Source organism: Cottoperca gobio, chromosome 14, assembly GCF_900634415.1.
Source record: "Cottoperca gobio chromosome 14, fCotGob3.1, whole genome shotgun sequence".
Taxonomy (NCBI): Eukaryota; Metazoa; Chordata; class Actinopteri; order Perciformes; family Bovichtidae; genus Cottoperca; species Cottoperca gobio.
Window position 1 is genome coordinate 7878282 of NC_041368.1, and position 15848 is coordinate 7894129.

Genomic DNA, 15848 nt, shown 5'->3' on the forward strand with positions numbered 1-15848 from the left:
TATGTGAAACTGTGACCAGGGCATTCTTAAAAAAGGAGAATTCCTCTTAGAGAAACAACCCTGATTAATATTTACAATTAAAGGATTAACAATCAACTGTCTTCTGTCATCAAACAATATAAACAATGAATTGTTGCTCATGTACGTGTTGCTCCACACCTCCACACAATAGCTAAAATATGGCAAAATAAGTGAACAGTACAGAATCCTCATTGCCTTGTATTCTAACACGTACACATGCTTTGCTTTGTTCAAAACAGAAATATTCCTCAAAACCTTTGTTTTTAAATGTGCTATATGAGTATTTCCTGTCAGTTTGTCATCCATTATCACACCCAAAAATCTAAATTCAGACACTGTACTCCATCTCTAGACAGGGAAACCTGTCTTGACAACAAAAGTTAAAAAGGTCAAAGGTGACACCAAATCCTCCAGCATTACGCCGTCATCCTTTTTTCGATTAGCAAAAACCATAAACTTAGTTTTGTTCAAATTTAGGGATAACTTCTTTTCATCGGACCGTCTTTTAAGTTTGACCATCTCATTTACAACGTGTTCTGCTGAAACTTTTAAGTCAAATCTTTAAGTCATCAGCAAACAACACAACCTGTAGTGTCTTCAATAGTTCACATATGCCATTGATATAGGCAACAAAATAAATAGTTTAAGGCCCAAAACCCAGTCTTGTGGTACTCCACATTCAATCTTCATACACTCAGATGTATTGTCAGCATTGTTGACTTGTTTATAGTGCCATCTGCTCTTTATATATTAATGCATATTAGTACGTAACAAGGCCTTTCAGTCCGTTGATAACTTGGAGAGCTTAATAACACCAAGCCCTAGTGTTGAAAACAATTGCAAGTTCTGTTCTTGTAAGTGATTAGTTGAAACTTGTAGAAAATATCACATACTGTTTGTGCTGACTTCACCCTAATCTCTAATGTGACCACATAAAATTACATTAGGTAATTAAAACCATTTTGAATCCAAACATTGAAAACATTAAAAGGAGGAAGATAGCAATGGCTGGTATTGTATGTTTGCATTAACAAACAGATATAAATACTATGCTGACAATAAGCTGTAGATTTCAGTTAGTTGCTGTTACCTAGCATGATACACAGACCTTTTACATATTAACATACTTTAATCTTTAATCTTTAATTTTATTTAAATCATCTGACATTGTGTTTATATGATTGTCCTATTGTGCAAATATTATTTCATTGCCAGCCTCTGAAACATGACATTTCTAAAAAGCCCTCCACAGCTGTTATTATCATCTAAACAATACCAATTAAAAATCTAGATTCTTTAAAATACATTACAGTACATTGACTTATGCCGGTCTGATACAACATCTTCTTTTTAAAATGACAAAAACTCAGGTGGATTTACATTTAACTTTGTAAATGGTAAAGTGTGAAACACACAGGGCTCTCTGCAGAAGCTGTACAGCAGTGTTTAAGGCTAAAAGAAAACCCCCAGGGCTTAAAAAATCACTAATTTGAGCTGTGCTCACATACACAACCTGTTTACGCCCCCGGCCCCAGTCCCCACCCCGGCTCACAGACCCTCACCCCAGCAGAGAGCTCATCCACAATCCACCGTGACAAAGGGAAAGAGCTGAGTGCAGGATATAAGGCTGCCACTGGCTGCCAGAGTGTGTCCAGCACAGTGCTTTTTGCAGATTGCAGCAGTTTGAGCTAAACCCCCTCTCTGTCTGCTCACTATAGACGGGCGATGGGTGGGTGGGGTCAATTTTAGTGTGTGCAGTGACCAGGGTGGAGTCGCGGGGCTTGTGTTTGGTAAAGTTGGCTTCACAGCCGGGTGGACATGATCTCTATTACACCCCCCCCCCCCCAGCACAATGTGACTGATATTCCCAGCCTTGAATCTGAATCACATGAGTCCAATCCCGGATAATGGAGGGGGTCTCTGTGCTGACCTTAAATAAAGTGTCTGAGGCAGGGACGGACACAAGATGAAAAGAAACACAATCAACATACAGATACTTAGAGTTGCAGCCTCCATAAGGTTTACTGTACTTCAAGGATTTACTTTATTACCACTGGTTGGATAACTTTAGATCTAAATCCTGCTTTAACGAGTATAATTCATTTTCACAAGCTTCTTTATTTTAGCAGATGTGCTTCCTCCCTATAAGGCTGCTCTGCTGGGTTTGTTTCCTTATTAGCAACACCACTGATGCTCTGATAGCAATTCTTCTTCCACATTTGGCCTGGCAGGGAATTCTTTCTTTGCTTGCGCAGATGAGCTTCATTTCTCATTTGTCTCAGAGAAACGTTATTGTTCAAATTGTCTGTGACGCTTTATCTACTGATAAATCTTAAAATGCATCTCAGAGATTTCCTGTTTTATCAGTTCTAGCTGCCTTTTTGTTCAGCATTGGCTCATCTAATCTATAGTAAATACAGTTTATAAATCAAACACTGTGTATCCAGGAAACCAGAAAAACAGTGGAAAAAGGAGGGCATCTGTGAAATTGATAAAAATCCGTATCTTTTACAGTTTACGAGAAAAGCAAGAAAATTCTCTAACTTTTCTCAATTCAACAGCTCCACTTTTTTCTTTGCACACTTTACAATGTATAAATCCACTATTGCAATGACAGAGGTTGATGACTTAAAGATGCAGTGACTATAACTATAGACTCAACTCAATCCTTAGATGTGAAATATGCAAGCCATTACAAAACGTCATCCTTATCTTGCTATGTCATATGTTTATCCCCCAACTTCCAGCCAATCAAAGCTTTATTTGACCAACAAAGAAAAATGTTTCGTAGGTACAGTCTACAGTCGCTGGTACCTAGTGGGTTATAGTTCGGTCAATGCGACCTACTAAAAGTTATTTATATTCCCCCAACTAACTTTTTTGAGTCATCTCCCAAGGACAACTATGCTATTTCTGTTTCGGTTCTTGCTCATCCTCTCTCTCCCTCTCGTACCTTTTCTTATCTCTATTTCTCCCTAAACTAGTTGCTGGAGGTCACCCTGCTGTTCCAGTTTGAAATTATATAATAATTTGACAGAATGAAACCAGGACAGTGAGGAGCTGTGGTGCCACTATGGTGCAACGTGACTCACTGCGCTCACAGGATGATCTATAGAGGGGGACAGACAGCTTTGTGAGTTATTACACCCATTTCCTGGTGTGCAAATCAGTAGACGAGATGTTTCACATGCAGTTAACATGAATCACATGACAACATTGTGGTGTCATCCACATGTTGCTTGAGAGCATTTGAAGAAAACAACAGGTGCGTGGGAGCCAAACCACAACATGCATACAGTATCTCCTATACATGGCACAAGGGAATAAAAGATAGTATTGCACATCATTTGCTCCTCTCATAATTTCTAATAATAATTTGTTAATAATAACTTTTTGCTTCTTAGAACTATTATGTCAAACCATAGCCAGAGACTTTGTTGTGAAATTTCGGACAGCTTTTTAATCATAATGACCAGAAATTAAAACTCCTTTAGCTTTAATAATTATAAGCTCATAAATTGTGTTTGTTTAAAAAAAAATATTTTTTGCACAGTGCAGTGAGTAATCACAGTGTGGTGACTTCATAAGAACTGTGTATATATTATAATATACTGTGTTTATTATGACCATGTAGATACGTTTGTACATGTCTGGAAATAATCAAAGAGGCGGACATGTTGTGAAAGTTATTGTCCGTAAACAATTCATCCATCATGGCTCTTGCTAGTTTTACACTAAGGACCTTCAGCAGTGTACATTCAATCTGTAAAAACAGGCTAATCCCAAAAGACATAAATATATTAATAACACATCTGTATGTCTTGTCCACAGAGTTAAAATTAAGAAAATATAGCACCAATGATGCATTTACTGTATTACAGGAGCAGTGGGATTCTGTATATTAACACTGATCAACCTGAGCTGGCTACACCATAGTGCAGACATGATGATGGTGAAGGCCCAGTTAGATTGATGGAAAGCATATTCAGTACTGTACAGATGTACGAGCAGCTCCCTCTAGTGGATAATATGCTGATCTAAAGTAAAAATGTTAAAATGTCTGTAAATCTGTTTTTCACATGCAAAGTTAAATGCGTGGGAAAGAATAAATGATTAATATCATACGATGAGGACTATTGATTTGGTTCGATGTTTGTTAGAAATGTCAAATTAAAGCAATAAACATATAAATAAAAAAATATAAGTTAAATCATACACTGTGGGACAGATTTTGTGACACAGCTAGTATTGTATAGCAGTCAATGTAATAGAGTGCAGCAGGTTTATGTATACTTGGTAAATGGTCTGTGCACTTCTAATGTCTTCATATGAACAAGCTTGCTGCAAGCTATCTGCACACTCCTCGTTGACATTTTCACTGTAATCACAGTTATGCTCCAACGGGCTGCAAAAACTCAATTAAAAGGGTTTATGCTTTGTTGTTTTAATAAATGATGCATGCACAATGTCTAAATGGGACTTGGTTTTATGAATCCTCAGCTTCAGTTTTAGGATTGTTGTAACATCTTCTTCTTCGATCCTTATGGATATCAGTAATAATATTTCACAGAGAAAGCTTGTGTAACACACGACAGGGTTCACAATTTATGCACACATTATGGTGTGATATTGACTCCATAAGCAACACATATCAAAATATAATATAAAACTACACAATCAAAGAACAAGCCCTCTCTCTTTGACCACAACAAAAGCAGGCAAAAATCACTGCTGAGGGAGAAACAGAGAAATGCCTCAGTGGAGTCATGACTCATGGACTGTCTCAGCAGGAGGGTAGCCTCATCTGTTTTCTCCTGTGTCTGTCTTTATACCGCTTACTTTAGGGATCGTTTGGTGATCCAAAACTATTTTAAATTCAAACTGTATTACATTATTAGTAACTGGAGAAGAAGAATAAGAAAGCAGGAAGATGTCAAGAATACTAATGACTCCTAGTTATCTTCTTTCATCTGATTTTTGCTTCTTGTATCACTAACTCCCATGTCATTTCAGATTCAGTCTCCTGCCCTGCAATCACCTCATTCCCTTCGCCTGGGTTTACTTGCCTGCTCCTTGTCGGATTTGTTTACCTTTTGATTGATCTCCCGGTTTTGACCTTGCCTGTTTTTTGACAAAGTAAGCTTCTCATCACACAACCTGTCTGTATCCGTGTCGTGCTTTTGGGTTCCACCTATTTGTACCTGAGATCCTTTCAATAGATAGATCCTCACAGAAGAGGACATTTGTGTTTTGTTTTGTAGTATTATGTTCATAACCTTGCTTAATGTCTTTCAATTTGTGATAAAGACACTCCATTGTTTATGTCATTGATTTGCACAGAAATAAGTGATGGCTCTTTATGTTGTTTGAGTCAATCAAGACCATTATGTTACATTTTCTAATATGGTCAATTTTGCTATGAGACATTTTAACCTGTCAAACACAGGTGTAACATTAATTGCTGCAGTGCATTAACTGCTGGAATGGGGCCATAAATAATTAGTCCAACTTGTCCTTTTCTGCCGTGACAAGTCAGTGTCTGTTGTGAAAAGGTTTAGGAAACACTGTTTTGGAGGAATCTAAGCCAAAGGAGTCTAAGCTACTGATTTAGCAAAATACTAAGTGATATAACACCGTACAAATGTGTGTGTGGAAGCATTTGTTTTGCAGAATGAATAACACATTTCCATATAAAAAAAGTATACATATCTAAAAACAAAGCCAGAAGGGTATTTCATTTTCCATTTCATTATATACGGCACTATATTTTGTTTGGATTAAAAAGTGTTTTGAATTTGAATTAAAGAAAAAGACTAATCGTAAACTTAGACAAGCTTTTGACTTATTTGAGGCACTTTTGTGGTCTGATCATGCAAAAATAAATATTGTAGGAATCTTCCACTGTCTCTGCTAACCCTGTCCCAAGCCTTTAGGCTCTGTCTGCTGAAACAAACATCACAAAGGTTTACATGTGCTACAACTTGACTTGACATCACATTAGTATTCTTAAACAACTTTAACAAGCTAGGCAAAATATATAGAACAAATTAACTAAAATAACCATCACGATTGAATGCTTCTGCCAACCAGTCAAGTTTACATCCATGTCTGTCCAAAATGTCCTCTTATAATTTTATCCTCTTACAAATTTGAGTGGAATTGTCATAAGCAAATTCATTTGTGAGTTATGGCAAAAAAGTGTTTTGTGAGGTCACAGTGATTTTGACCTTCATTCTTGACCTTAGAAGAAATTACACTTAAGACCAGCAGCGGGGAGCAACTAGTACAACAGTACTATATTCTTATGTAAACAGTATAAAGACAATTTAAAGATTTGTGGTTAGACTTTGTCACTGCAGACATTGCAAACTGAAATAAACATAATGAAGTTAACATACTATTAGGCCTCGCTATGCTCTCCTGTGTTCTCTATGGACACGTTGCTTCTCTTGTCTTGTGATCTTTGGGCTGTTACTCAATTTTGTTTTCATCCCTGGGCTTCATTTGATCATTCGGGGCCTTGGAGTCACCCAAAGACAACACTGAATGAACAAAAACAAACACTTTGATTGATTGACTTCATGGAGAAAACAGACAGCAGCACTTTATACTTATGTAAATATACAGTATATTGTATACTGAAGCTGGTTTGCTTCCTTTAGTACTCTAGAATATATTGCCCACGAATTATTGCAAAAATAATCCAATTATTCTTTACCTTGCTTTTCCATGTCAGTATGGCTTCCCTCACCCCTCTGGGCCTGTTCATAATCTCTATTTGCATCCATGGGTTCCTCTGGGTCTGTTTCTTTTATCATTTGGGGCTTGGGGTCACCCAAAGAAAGCCCTGAAGGCGATGATCTTGCAGAGGCGTTAGAGGAATGTTCTGATTATGATCGTTACCTCTGGACTATAACGGTTCACACAATAAAATCTGCTTTCTGTCTCTATCTATTATAACCTGCACTGACAGCTCTTTAAGGCAATTAATGCGGCTTTTATTTGCTACTTGCAGCTACAACAAGTCTACATTTCTATCTCTCACAGCTCATAAACTCTGAAATAACTGGAAAACATATTTTAGCTAATTCATTTCTTGAACTTCTGCTTAAAATCATTTCACCATGTCTGTTAGTATATTGATAGTATTTTTTTATGTGTGCATTTCTCACCAGAACAATAATATAGACTAACCAGCCTAAACTATTAATAATTTAAAAACAAAATCAAACTAAAAAATCAGGTTCATATCTATGAACTCATGGTTGTGCCAATTAAGCAACATTGTTAAAACATTTTTTTACTGCTGTTTTTATTCTATAGACACAAGGAGAAATACAATGTGAATTAAGAATACAAAGATCCAAAGAGTTGGTTCATCATATGATTTAAAATCTAGAATATATTGGAAAATAAAGGAAGAGAAAGAAAACATGGCTGAATAACAGGATGAATGACCCCCTTGTGACATGACACACAGAGGCCACAGGATGGTGCTGTTCTTCAGGTGGCTGATGTCATTAATGGGCTTTGTGGCTTACGCTCCCATATCCAGGAACCATTAGCTCCCCCCCTCTTTTTAGCACACTTACATATTATTTTGTAGGTGTTGCACTTGTTTAGCCTTTTCTTGTCTAAAGAAGACAAATGAAAGCATAGTCTAGGTTTGAACAAGGAAGAAATATCGAAATAAGATTGATTCATGAATACAGTCTGTTTCACTCCTCCACATGTCTCAGTGCAGTCAGACTACACTGAGATCAGCTTATAAACATTCTCTGGGCTTTCCCTTCAAATTCCTCTGTCAAGGTCTGTCAACTTTCACTGGAGAAAGTAAGAAAACATGTTTAACTACAGGCTTCTTTATTGCTTTTTTTGTGAAAGGTCCTTAGTTACTGTTTCACATCGTCAGTTATTACAGTTCGTACTGTACATTTGGCTTTTGTGTCCTTTTGATCAGGGCTGGGTAGAGACCTGCTCGATTTGACTGGAGTAAATCATTCATCATTCATTCATTATTGAAAATGTTATTCTACATACAGTACTGTATATGTGCAAAATGTTTTTAGTTATATGACCTGTTTTGCAAGTTTGCTGACCTGCTGCATTGTCTAAAAAATATTGTTGGTTACTTTTTTTAAATCAGAATTCATTTGGAAGATTACCAACTAAACACTGCCTTTTTGTTAAAAATACATTGGTGACACATTTAACATTTTCTTCAGGAAATTATGGATCCGTACTATAAAGTGTTACCTGTAGCAACATTGGCTGAGAAAAGTAAATTAGACAGTTGAGATAAAAAGCCATTTAGGGCCAATAAAGACAACTTCAGCTGTTTTGGACAACTTATCATAATTAATGGTTTTCCCTATGTTATCTACAGTATACTCTTAGGACTGTTCGTCTGTCATGGGATAAATTAGTTAGTTAAATTAGTTAGTTAGACTTGGTGATCATAAACATCTGAGAGAACAGCATACATTTTTCAGATTCAAGAGAATTGCTGTTTAGCTGTGGGCTCTAAAGAGGTTATATCAGCAATTTAGAAGCACTGAGTAGCAAAACTATATCCAATAAATATTCATTTGCCGCACTGAAGGAACAACACATTTACTCCCATTTTAATACTTTTTCATGGAGATAACTTAATCCTAAAATAAAAACAAAATGTGTCTTTATGCTGCAAAATATCTGGTTCAAAGCACCAGCGCAATGCTGTGGGCCAGGATGTATGTGAAGGAGCTGAATAACACTCACTTTAAGCAACTTACAAATGTCTTTTCAAGACGGCATGCTGATGACCAACATTTGTTAAATTAATTCATTTTATGAATTTTACAGTTCTGTATATTGAAGTAACACGCAACAGAGTACATAAGTAAAGCCAATGGAAGACCTTTGGAAACCCTGCCATGTGCTGGGTTTATTTGCTTTCTAGGCGTGCTTGAAAGGCAACACTGAATCATCCACAGTCCCTCCTACTACTAAAGCGGACTATATATGAACTATGAATATGTCTGTATGCTCTGGTTTCATATGTGTTAAAAAAAGAACATAGCATCCCCAAACACAAGAAAAACAAAATGCATTACTGGTTCTTCTTTTTTTAATCAAATTTTTGTTATCTCAAAAGCGTCTTTGGTTTTCTAAATACTTTGATGCAGCAATCATGACAATAGACGTCAAACTTTCATGATTTTCTGGAATAAGCTACATTTAGCAAATATTCCCACTATATTCATTGCTAAGTGCATGACCTTTTGTTCCAGCTTAAAGTCACTTAGGTGCACATGTCAAATTATACAAAAACTTCAGGTTTCTCATATTTTACATCAACAAATAAACGGGTAGGACAGGGACCATTCTTAGAAAAGCTGTTGATCCATCGCAAAAACTGTACAATAACACAAAATCAACAATGTGTGGTTAGAAAATACAATATCAGATGATGTCAAATTAGAATTAAACATGAAAGAATGTGGACCTAAATGGGAATGTAACGGGGCATATCGAACATGTAAACATTCTCATGGCATTTCTGTGGCTTGTAAATATTGAAGGGCTAAAGCAGACAACAGAAATACCAGATGTTTTATGTTAAAAACAAGAGGCGTCTTGAGATCGGAGATTCAAATTCAGAATAAGAAATCAATGCAACAAGGAGACCAATGAAAAGAAACTCACAAAGAAAAGCACAATTTAAACTTAACAAAGAAGGGTTTAAAACAAAACAATAATTACACAAATGTTTAACAAACAAACATATTCCTTGTCTGTATTGATTATTTCTTTAAATGTGAAATGAGGAGCTGACAATGACATGTTTTGAACTTTTCATATGAGCCATTGCTGGGATTTGGCTCCTGGTGAGAGAGAACTCATGTTTTTGGGTTCACTGCTTGCACGCGGCCCCACTTTCGTACGGTGAGACAGAAGTGTGCGTGCAGCATGTGCTGTGTGTTGCATACTGAAGATAGGGGTAACACGGAGGTTACCGAGTTCTGCGCCGGATACATGTGTTTGGCCTGCGTGAGGCCACAAAGCCGTGTTTGCAGAAGCACTTGTATGAGCCAGTGGTGTTCACACAGCGAGCGTTCTTGCATGGACTGACACGAGCTCCTGGTTCTGCACACTCATCAATGTCTGAAAAAAACAATACACTTATTATTGAGTGTAAGCTATAAAAAAAAGGAGATAAAACAACATTGCAAAATACAAAGTTACTAAATACACACATTAGTGCATATACCTCTACTGTATACTCTTTAAAATACAATAAGTAATTAATAGAGAAAAGCATTTTTGTAAGACTAGCAAGTGCAAACCTATACAGCGGGTGCGGGAATGATCCAGCCTAAAGCCTGTGTTACATTCACACATGGTGCCCAGGTAGGAGCGCACACAGCGGCCATTTGCACAGCTGCATTCGTCCGAATCCTCCTCTGAACTGTCACCTTTTACAGACAAACAGGCAGGGGAAATGTGGGAAGAAAATAAGGGTTAGTCGGGGGCAAATAGACGAGAGTGTCTGACATATGATTTTATAAGATGATGTATAGTTTTACCTGGGTTGTAGTTGGCGAAAGCTGCCAGGAAATCCTGCTCCCCATCAGACTCAGTCTCCAGATGCATCTCACACAGACGACTGAACATCTCTGAACACAAAGATAAATGTCGTTTTAGCTCCAAAGAGGAAGAAAAAGGTCTGCAGTCAAAGCTGAGCGGCCAGTCGGGTCTTCTCTTTACTCACCTGAGTTTCTGGGTGGACAGGTGTTACACTCAGGCCCCCAGCCCCGACCGTAGTGACAGCAGCACTCTGAGTACGTCACCACCATGCCGTTCCTGGGCTCGCTGCAGATCAAGCCCTCGTCAACCTGCAGGAAACACACGTCCTTGTGGGCTGCAGTGCGATCTGGGTAAAAAAGGAGGACGGAAAAAAACATTACATTTTAAATGTAGTTTAACAATTAAAGGTAAAATGTAACATCAGGCACTATCTGATTTACATAAAAGTTATTTCCACAGGAAGCCAAATTCAGCCTCTGAGCTCTAAGATTATATCAGGTTTTCTAACTAAAACACTATTATGCAAGTCAGAAGATGTCAACGCACAACAATTATAATGTAAGTATTTGTAACTTTGTAACTTTAAGGATTAAATGTTATATTAGGTGTATTCAGCATGTGTGAAGCCATAATAAAGCCATAAAACATATACAGTATTTGGCCTGGAGGACAATCATTATATCAGTTCACATTGTTTGTGGAAGCCACAATCTATTTATAGACTGATGGATGTTGGTCACATGTTAGTCAATAAATGTAACATGTATTATGAGAGCTACTTGAATATGCTTCTGTGAAAATAATTATTATAAATTAGAGTGAAGTTGCAAGTAAGTGCACAAAATTGTACCCATACATTTATTCTCTACACACGCTCATTATGGTCGGAGGCAACGAAGGTCAGGAAAACATTCTTTGTCCGTCCCATAATGCAATGTGTGCCTGTATAGCCTGTAGCCACTTTTTCAGCTAGCTATGCCATACAGCATATGTCCTCTGTAGGTAATAGATACAGCAAAAGAAAAGCCTAACTAAACCTATTATATATTGTTTGTACAGTATAGCGATCTTGTCATGACACATGGAAGTTAATGGCTTAAATGAGTTATTCACGCAATTAAACTATTCACTATTAAAATCTACAGACAAATGTTGAAGTTACCAAACTCGTATACAAAACTATGTCATGTCTACAAATGACACTGATCAGCACTTATCAATGAGTGTAATTAACGGCTGTGTGATTAAGTTGTTGCATGTGTTGCATTAATGGTGATTACTATCATTAGGATAACAGCTCTTTGTTTGTGGTTCAGTGTGATTCATTTTGCCCCTGTCATTGTGAAGATAGCGTATAATAGTGTTTATTGTCATTTATTGGTCTGCTGGTTACAATGCGTCACACTTAAACAGTCCTGTAGCGTTAATTACAGATGTTAAACCAGCCATATGAAAAGACATTCATTACATTAAAGTAGTGTGAATCACATATCTTACATGCAAAATGATCACTAGTGAGCTCAGGCCATTCTCCACATAATGCTGAATCTGTCTTTTCTCTACAAGAACAAATCAGTTGTATCATCTATAGTAGCACAGACACAAATAGCTTTCGGAAAAATAGACATGCAGAGAAAATGCTGTAAGTAATCACTTTTCTCACTCTGAACATGCTCAGGTATTGCTTTGTGCCCATAAATGTGTACATCTGATATATATTTCTAATAACTACACAATGTGCTATTTTTCCAAAGAATGGAAAACTGTCTCTATAAAGTTAGAGGGGAAAAAGCCAGTAGAGGCCAGATGGGACACAAATTGGGAGGAATTACAAAGAGCAACATGAGCGGCAGATGTCGAGGTAAGCCAAAACTCATTTTGATTGGTCATGCTCGCGTGAACCGATGCTGATTTTACCCACCGTCATAGACGCACTGTTTCAGCGCTGCACTGAAGGTGAGGGGAGGGTCGCAAAAACAGTGAAAGGAGCCGGGCGTGTTCTCACACCTCCCATTCTTACAGTACGAGGGGTCCTGGCACTCATTCACATCTGCAAAGGGCACCACAGACACTGGTTACAGTATGAACATCTGCTTGGGGCCAGCTCTTAGTCTGTAGGTAGTGGACACAATAATTGTAAAGAAAGACTTGTGCTACATCATGACATTCAGTACAATAATCCTGCAATAAATACTCTGTGTGAAGTTTACTGTTCAATGTTCACTTTTCTAACGAGACACAATCTCAACAAAAATGTAAAATGTTAAGCTGCAGCATTCATTGCAGTGAGATTGTAATGGTTTAGATAAAAAATAATGGGTACTGTTATTGTATATGTCGTTTACGTTTCTAGCATAAATGTTGCATGCAAGGTTCTGCTTATGATAAAATAAGGTTTGGTCATGCATAACACTGCAGTTGGTCTCTAGTAAACATGCAACCACACTGCGATATAATCTGTGCAAAGGCCTCTGGTTAAAATAGGAAGCTTGGTTCCAGCAACACTTCAACTGAAGAATCTTTTATCTGCTGAGAAGTTTGCAGGCAGTTTGCAGAGAAAATGATCCAGCTATGTAGGCCCAGTGTGTATCGGGATGTTAATGTAGGCAGTTTCTAATCTTTTACTTTGTTTTTGATATATACTTTTTCTTGAAGGCATGTTCATGTTTTATAAGTCCAACTATTGAAAATCCAGGCCATTACAGGACAATATTGCTGTCGTAACTCTGCCACAATCAGCTGCAAACTGCTAAGGTAAACATTGATGGCCTCAAACATAAAGGATGGCATCATCTGCAAATAACAGCAACAGCAGCTCGCTGTCACCAAACCAGAGCTTTCCAGTGCTTGGCTCAGGTGTGTCTATTAATATGACAAAAGAGTTGACAAGGACACACCCATTGGAGTCCAGAGCCCACCCTGAACATGTTTGCGCTAATAACAAAATGCACATATCCGATTCAGACTGTAAAGGGAACAAGAGTTTGCCCCACTTGCAAACACTTTCTACTATATACCACCGGCAATGTGATTATAACATGGCCATCTGAAATTGGTCCTTCATGTTTAGTCAATACTTATTCCTCACTGCATTTGCTTCTGCAACAGGGAGTAATTTAACCGCATGTCCCTAACCTCTGGCCAGGAGAAAAGGAGAAGAAAGTGAATTCCAAGTTTAAGACGGAGTTCTTCACAAGAAGTTATCAGCAAACCCTGACCTGACTGGGTCAACCTGGCCTGTCCGGTATCAGATACAACTCAGTATCAGCACAACACAAGAGCAGGTTTTGTGGAACAATAACAACGACTACTCCTTTTATCCCCAATATGGTGTTTGGCAGGCAAACATCACAAAACCCTCGGATATGTAATTTGGAAGAAAGTGGGCAAATCCAGGGGTCATTTGTAAATATAAATGTCATTTCTCTGTGTCATTTTCTTATTTGTGACAGATGCACCAGCAATTCAGGCAGCAATTACAAAGGCAACCACTCACTTGAGTTATATTAGGGGTATAAATGGGATACTATACACCACTATTTCATATGTTTATTACAGATAAAACTATTATGAGCACTGAGTTGCATAAAACAAACAATACATTACGTGATGTTCTACAATCTAAATGCAACTATTTTACCATCTTTGTGCAAAATGTACATGGAGATATATATATATATATATATATATATATATATATATATCTTATATGTTTATTTGTCCATTTGCTCTCTGTAACCTATAACTTGATTTAAATGCATGTTCTTCATGCTTAGACACCATAAGAATGATTATTTTCACTTTGTTTGTGCTATTTAGCTCAGGATGGCTCTATAATACTTAATGAATCACCCTGTCATCTCTGTATTGTATGTACTTTCACGGTTGTTCCTCTCTAATATAACCCCCTTAACAATATCAATAGCAGACTCAGAATGTAAGTAATATCTCAAAAACCCTCTACAGCTACTTAAAATGTGATAGAAAAACACTTCTACAACACTAGAAAGCTTGATGATGTCTGTTTAGTACAATAACAGGTTAAATAGGTTGGCAGATTTATTCACCTTCAGTGTTCAACTTGGCACAAAAATCAGTTTTGTCTCACATACACTGCCTCCAAGAAGCACCCAACACCTTGGTCCTTGTTGCTCTACATAACCCCCCCCCCCCCACACACACACACACACACACACACACACACACACACACACACACACACACACACACTGCAAAGGGTCTACACTCACCAGCCTGCTCTTCAGGAGTCACACAACTGTTACGGCCGGTGGCCAGGGTCCAGGGTGGAGAGCAGATGCAGTAGTACGACCCTGGAGTGTCCACACAGTGGCCATTCTTACAGTTGGCGGGGTCCTCACACTCATTCACATCTGCAGAAAAAAAAAGGGGTTGACTCAAAGCTCAGGATAATTCCTCCAGCAGCTAGATACTACGCAGAATAAAGTTGTCAGGCTCACTGGGAGAGGATACTATTTAACTCACCTGCTATTGTTGCTATGACACACTTCTTCTTGTTGGAGTCTGGAGTCCAGGGCCGTTTACAGTTGCAGTAGAAGGACCCTTCGGTGTTGACGCAGTGACCATTAGTGCACAGAGACTCGTCGTGGCATTCATTCACATCTGAAGGAGAACATGCAACCGTAATGAACCACATTAATCTGTTTTGAAGCCTCTAGAAAACAAAGCTCTTACAGTATTTTTTAAAGAAGTTCTTTTAGTATTCAAGCACTCACCAATACACTGGAGAAGGTTGCCGTCATAGTAGAAGCCCTGTTGACAGTAGCACTCGTAGCCCGGCTGCGTGTTCTCACAGCGACCCTTCTTGCAGATTTCATCAGCAAACAAAGAACACTCGTCGATATCTGCAGACAAGGAAAGAAAATCAGCCTTCCCATAGAGTTGTTTGATGTAATGAGGACGGTTAACCAATCTCATGAGGAATGACCAACTCATTTAGAAAGGTATTTACCTCATGTTATATATATATATATATATTTTAACAGTATTTCGGTACAAATGCAGGAATATCTCATCACTGTGTAGATCTGGTGTATGTGAAAATTGTAAGCCAAGTTGTTTAATATCTACCATGGTACACAGGCAGGCTGTACAGGAGTCCCTCATCATAGTAGAGGCCTTGCCCGTTTGGACACAGGAAGTGGAACTCGGCTGGGTGGAGAGGACAGTAAACAGTAAGACAGACAGTAGATACAGAATATGACATAATGTTCACCATT

The 15848-nt window shown here is 38.0% G+C and overlaps 1 protein-coding gene across 4 annotated transcripts in view; it reads right to left on the reverse strand.

The window, feature by feature from the left end:
• Nucleotides 1–9112: 9112 nt before the first annotated feature.
• Nucleotides 9113–15848, reverse strand: part of ltbp3 (latent transforming growth factor beta binding protein 3) — a 33384-nt gene continuing 26648 nt past the window's right edge. For 3 of the 4 annotated variants that reach the window (XM_029448840.1, XM_029448838.1, XM_029448837.1), the window contains exons 21-29: nucleotides 15700–15780; nucleotides 15345–15473; nucleotides 15094–15231; nucleotides 14841–14981; nucleotides 12512–12640; nucleotides 10775–10936; nucleotides 10590–10679; nucleotides 10350–10478; nucleotides 9113–10167 (exon numbers count right to left, since the gene is read on the reverse strand). In XM_029448840.1, the coding sequence (XP_029304700.1) occupies nucleotides 10016–10167; nucleotides 10350–10478; nucleotides 10590–10679; nucleotides 10775–10936; nucleotides 12512–12640; nucleotides 14841–14981; nucleotides 15094–15231; nucleotides 15345–15473; nucleotides 15700–15780 (1151 nt within the window). In that variant the 3' untranslated portion in view covers nucleotides 9113–10015. The remainder of the gene's footprint in view (nucleotides 10168–10349; nucleotides 10479–10589; nucleotides 10680–10774; nucleotides 10937–12511; nucleotides 12641–14840; nucleotides 14982–15093; nucleotides 15232–15344; nucleotides 15474–15699; nucleotides 15781–15848) is intronic. The other variant, XM_029448839.1, reaches the window with a different exon arrangement.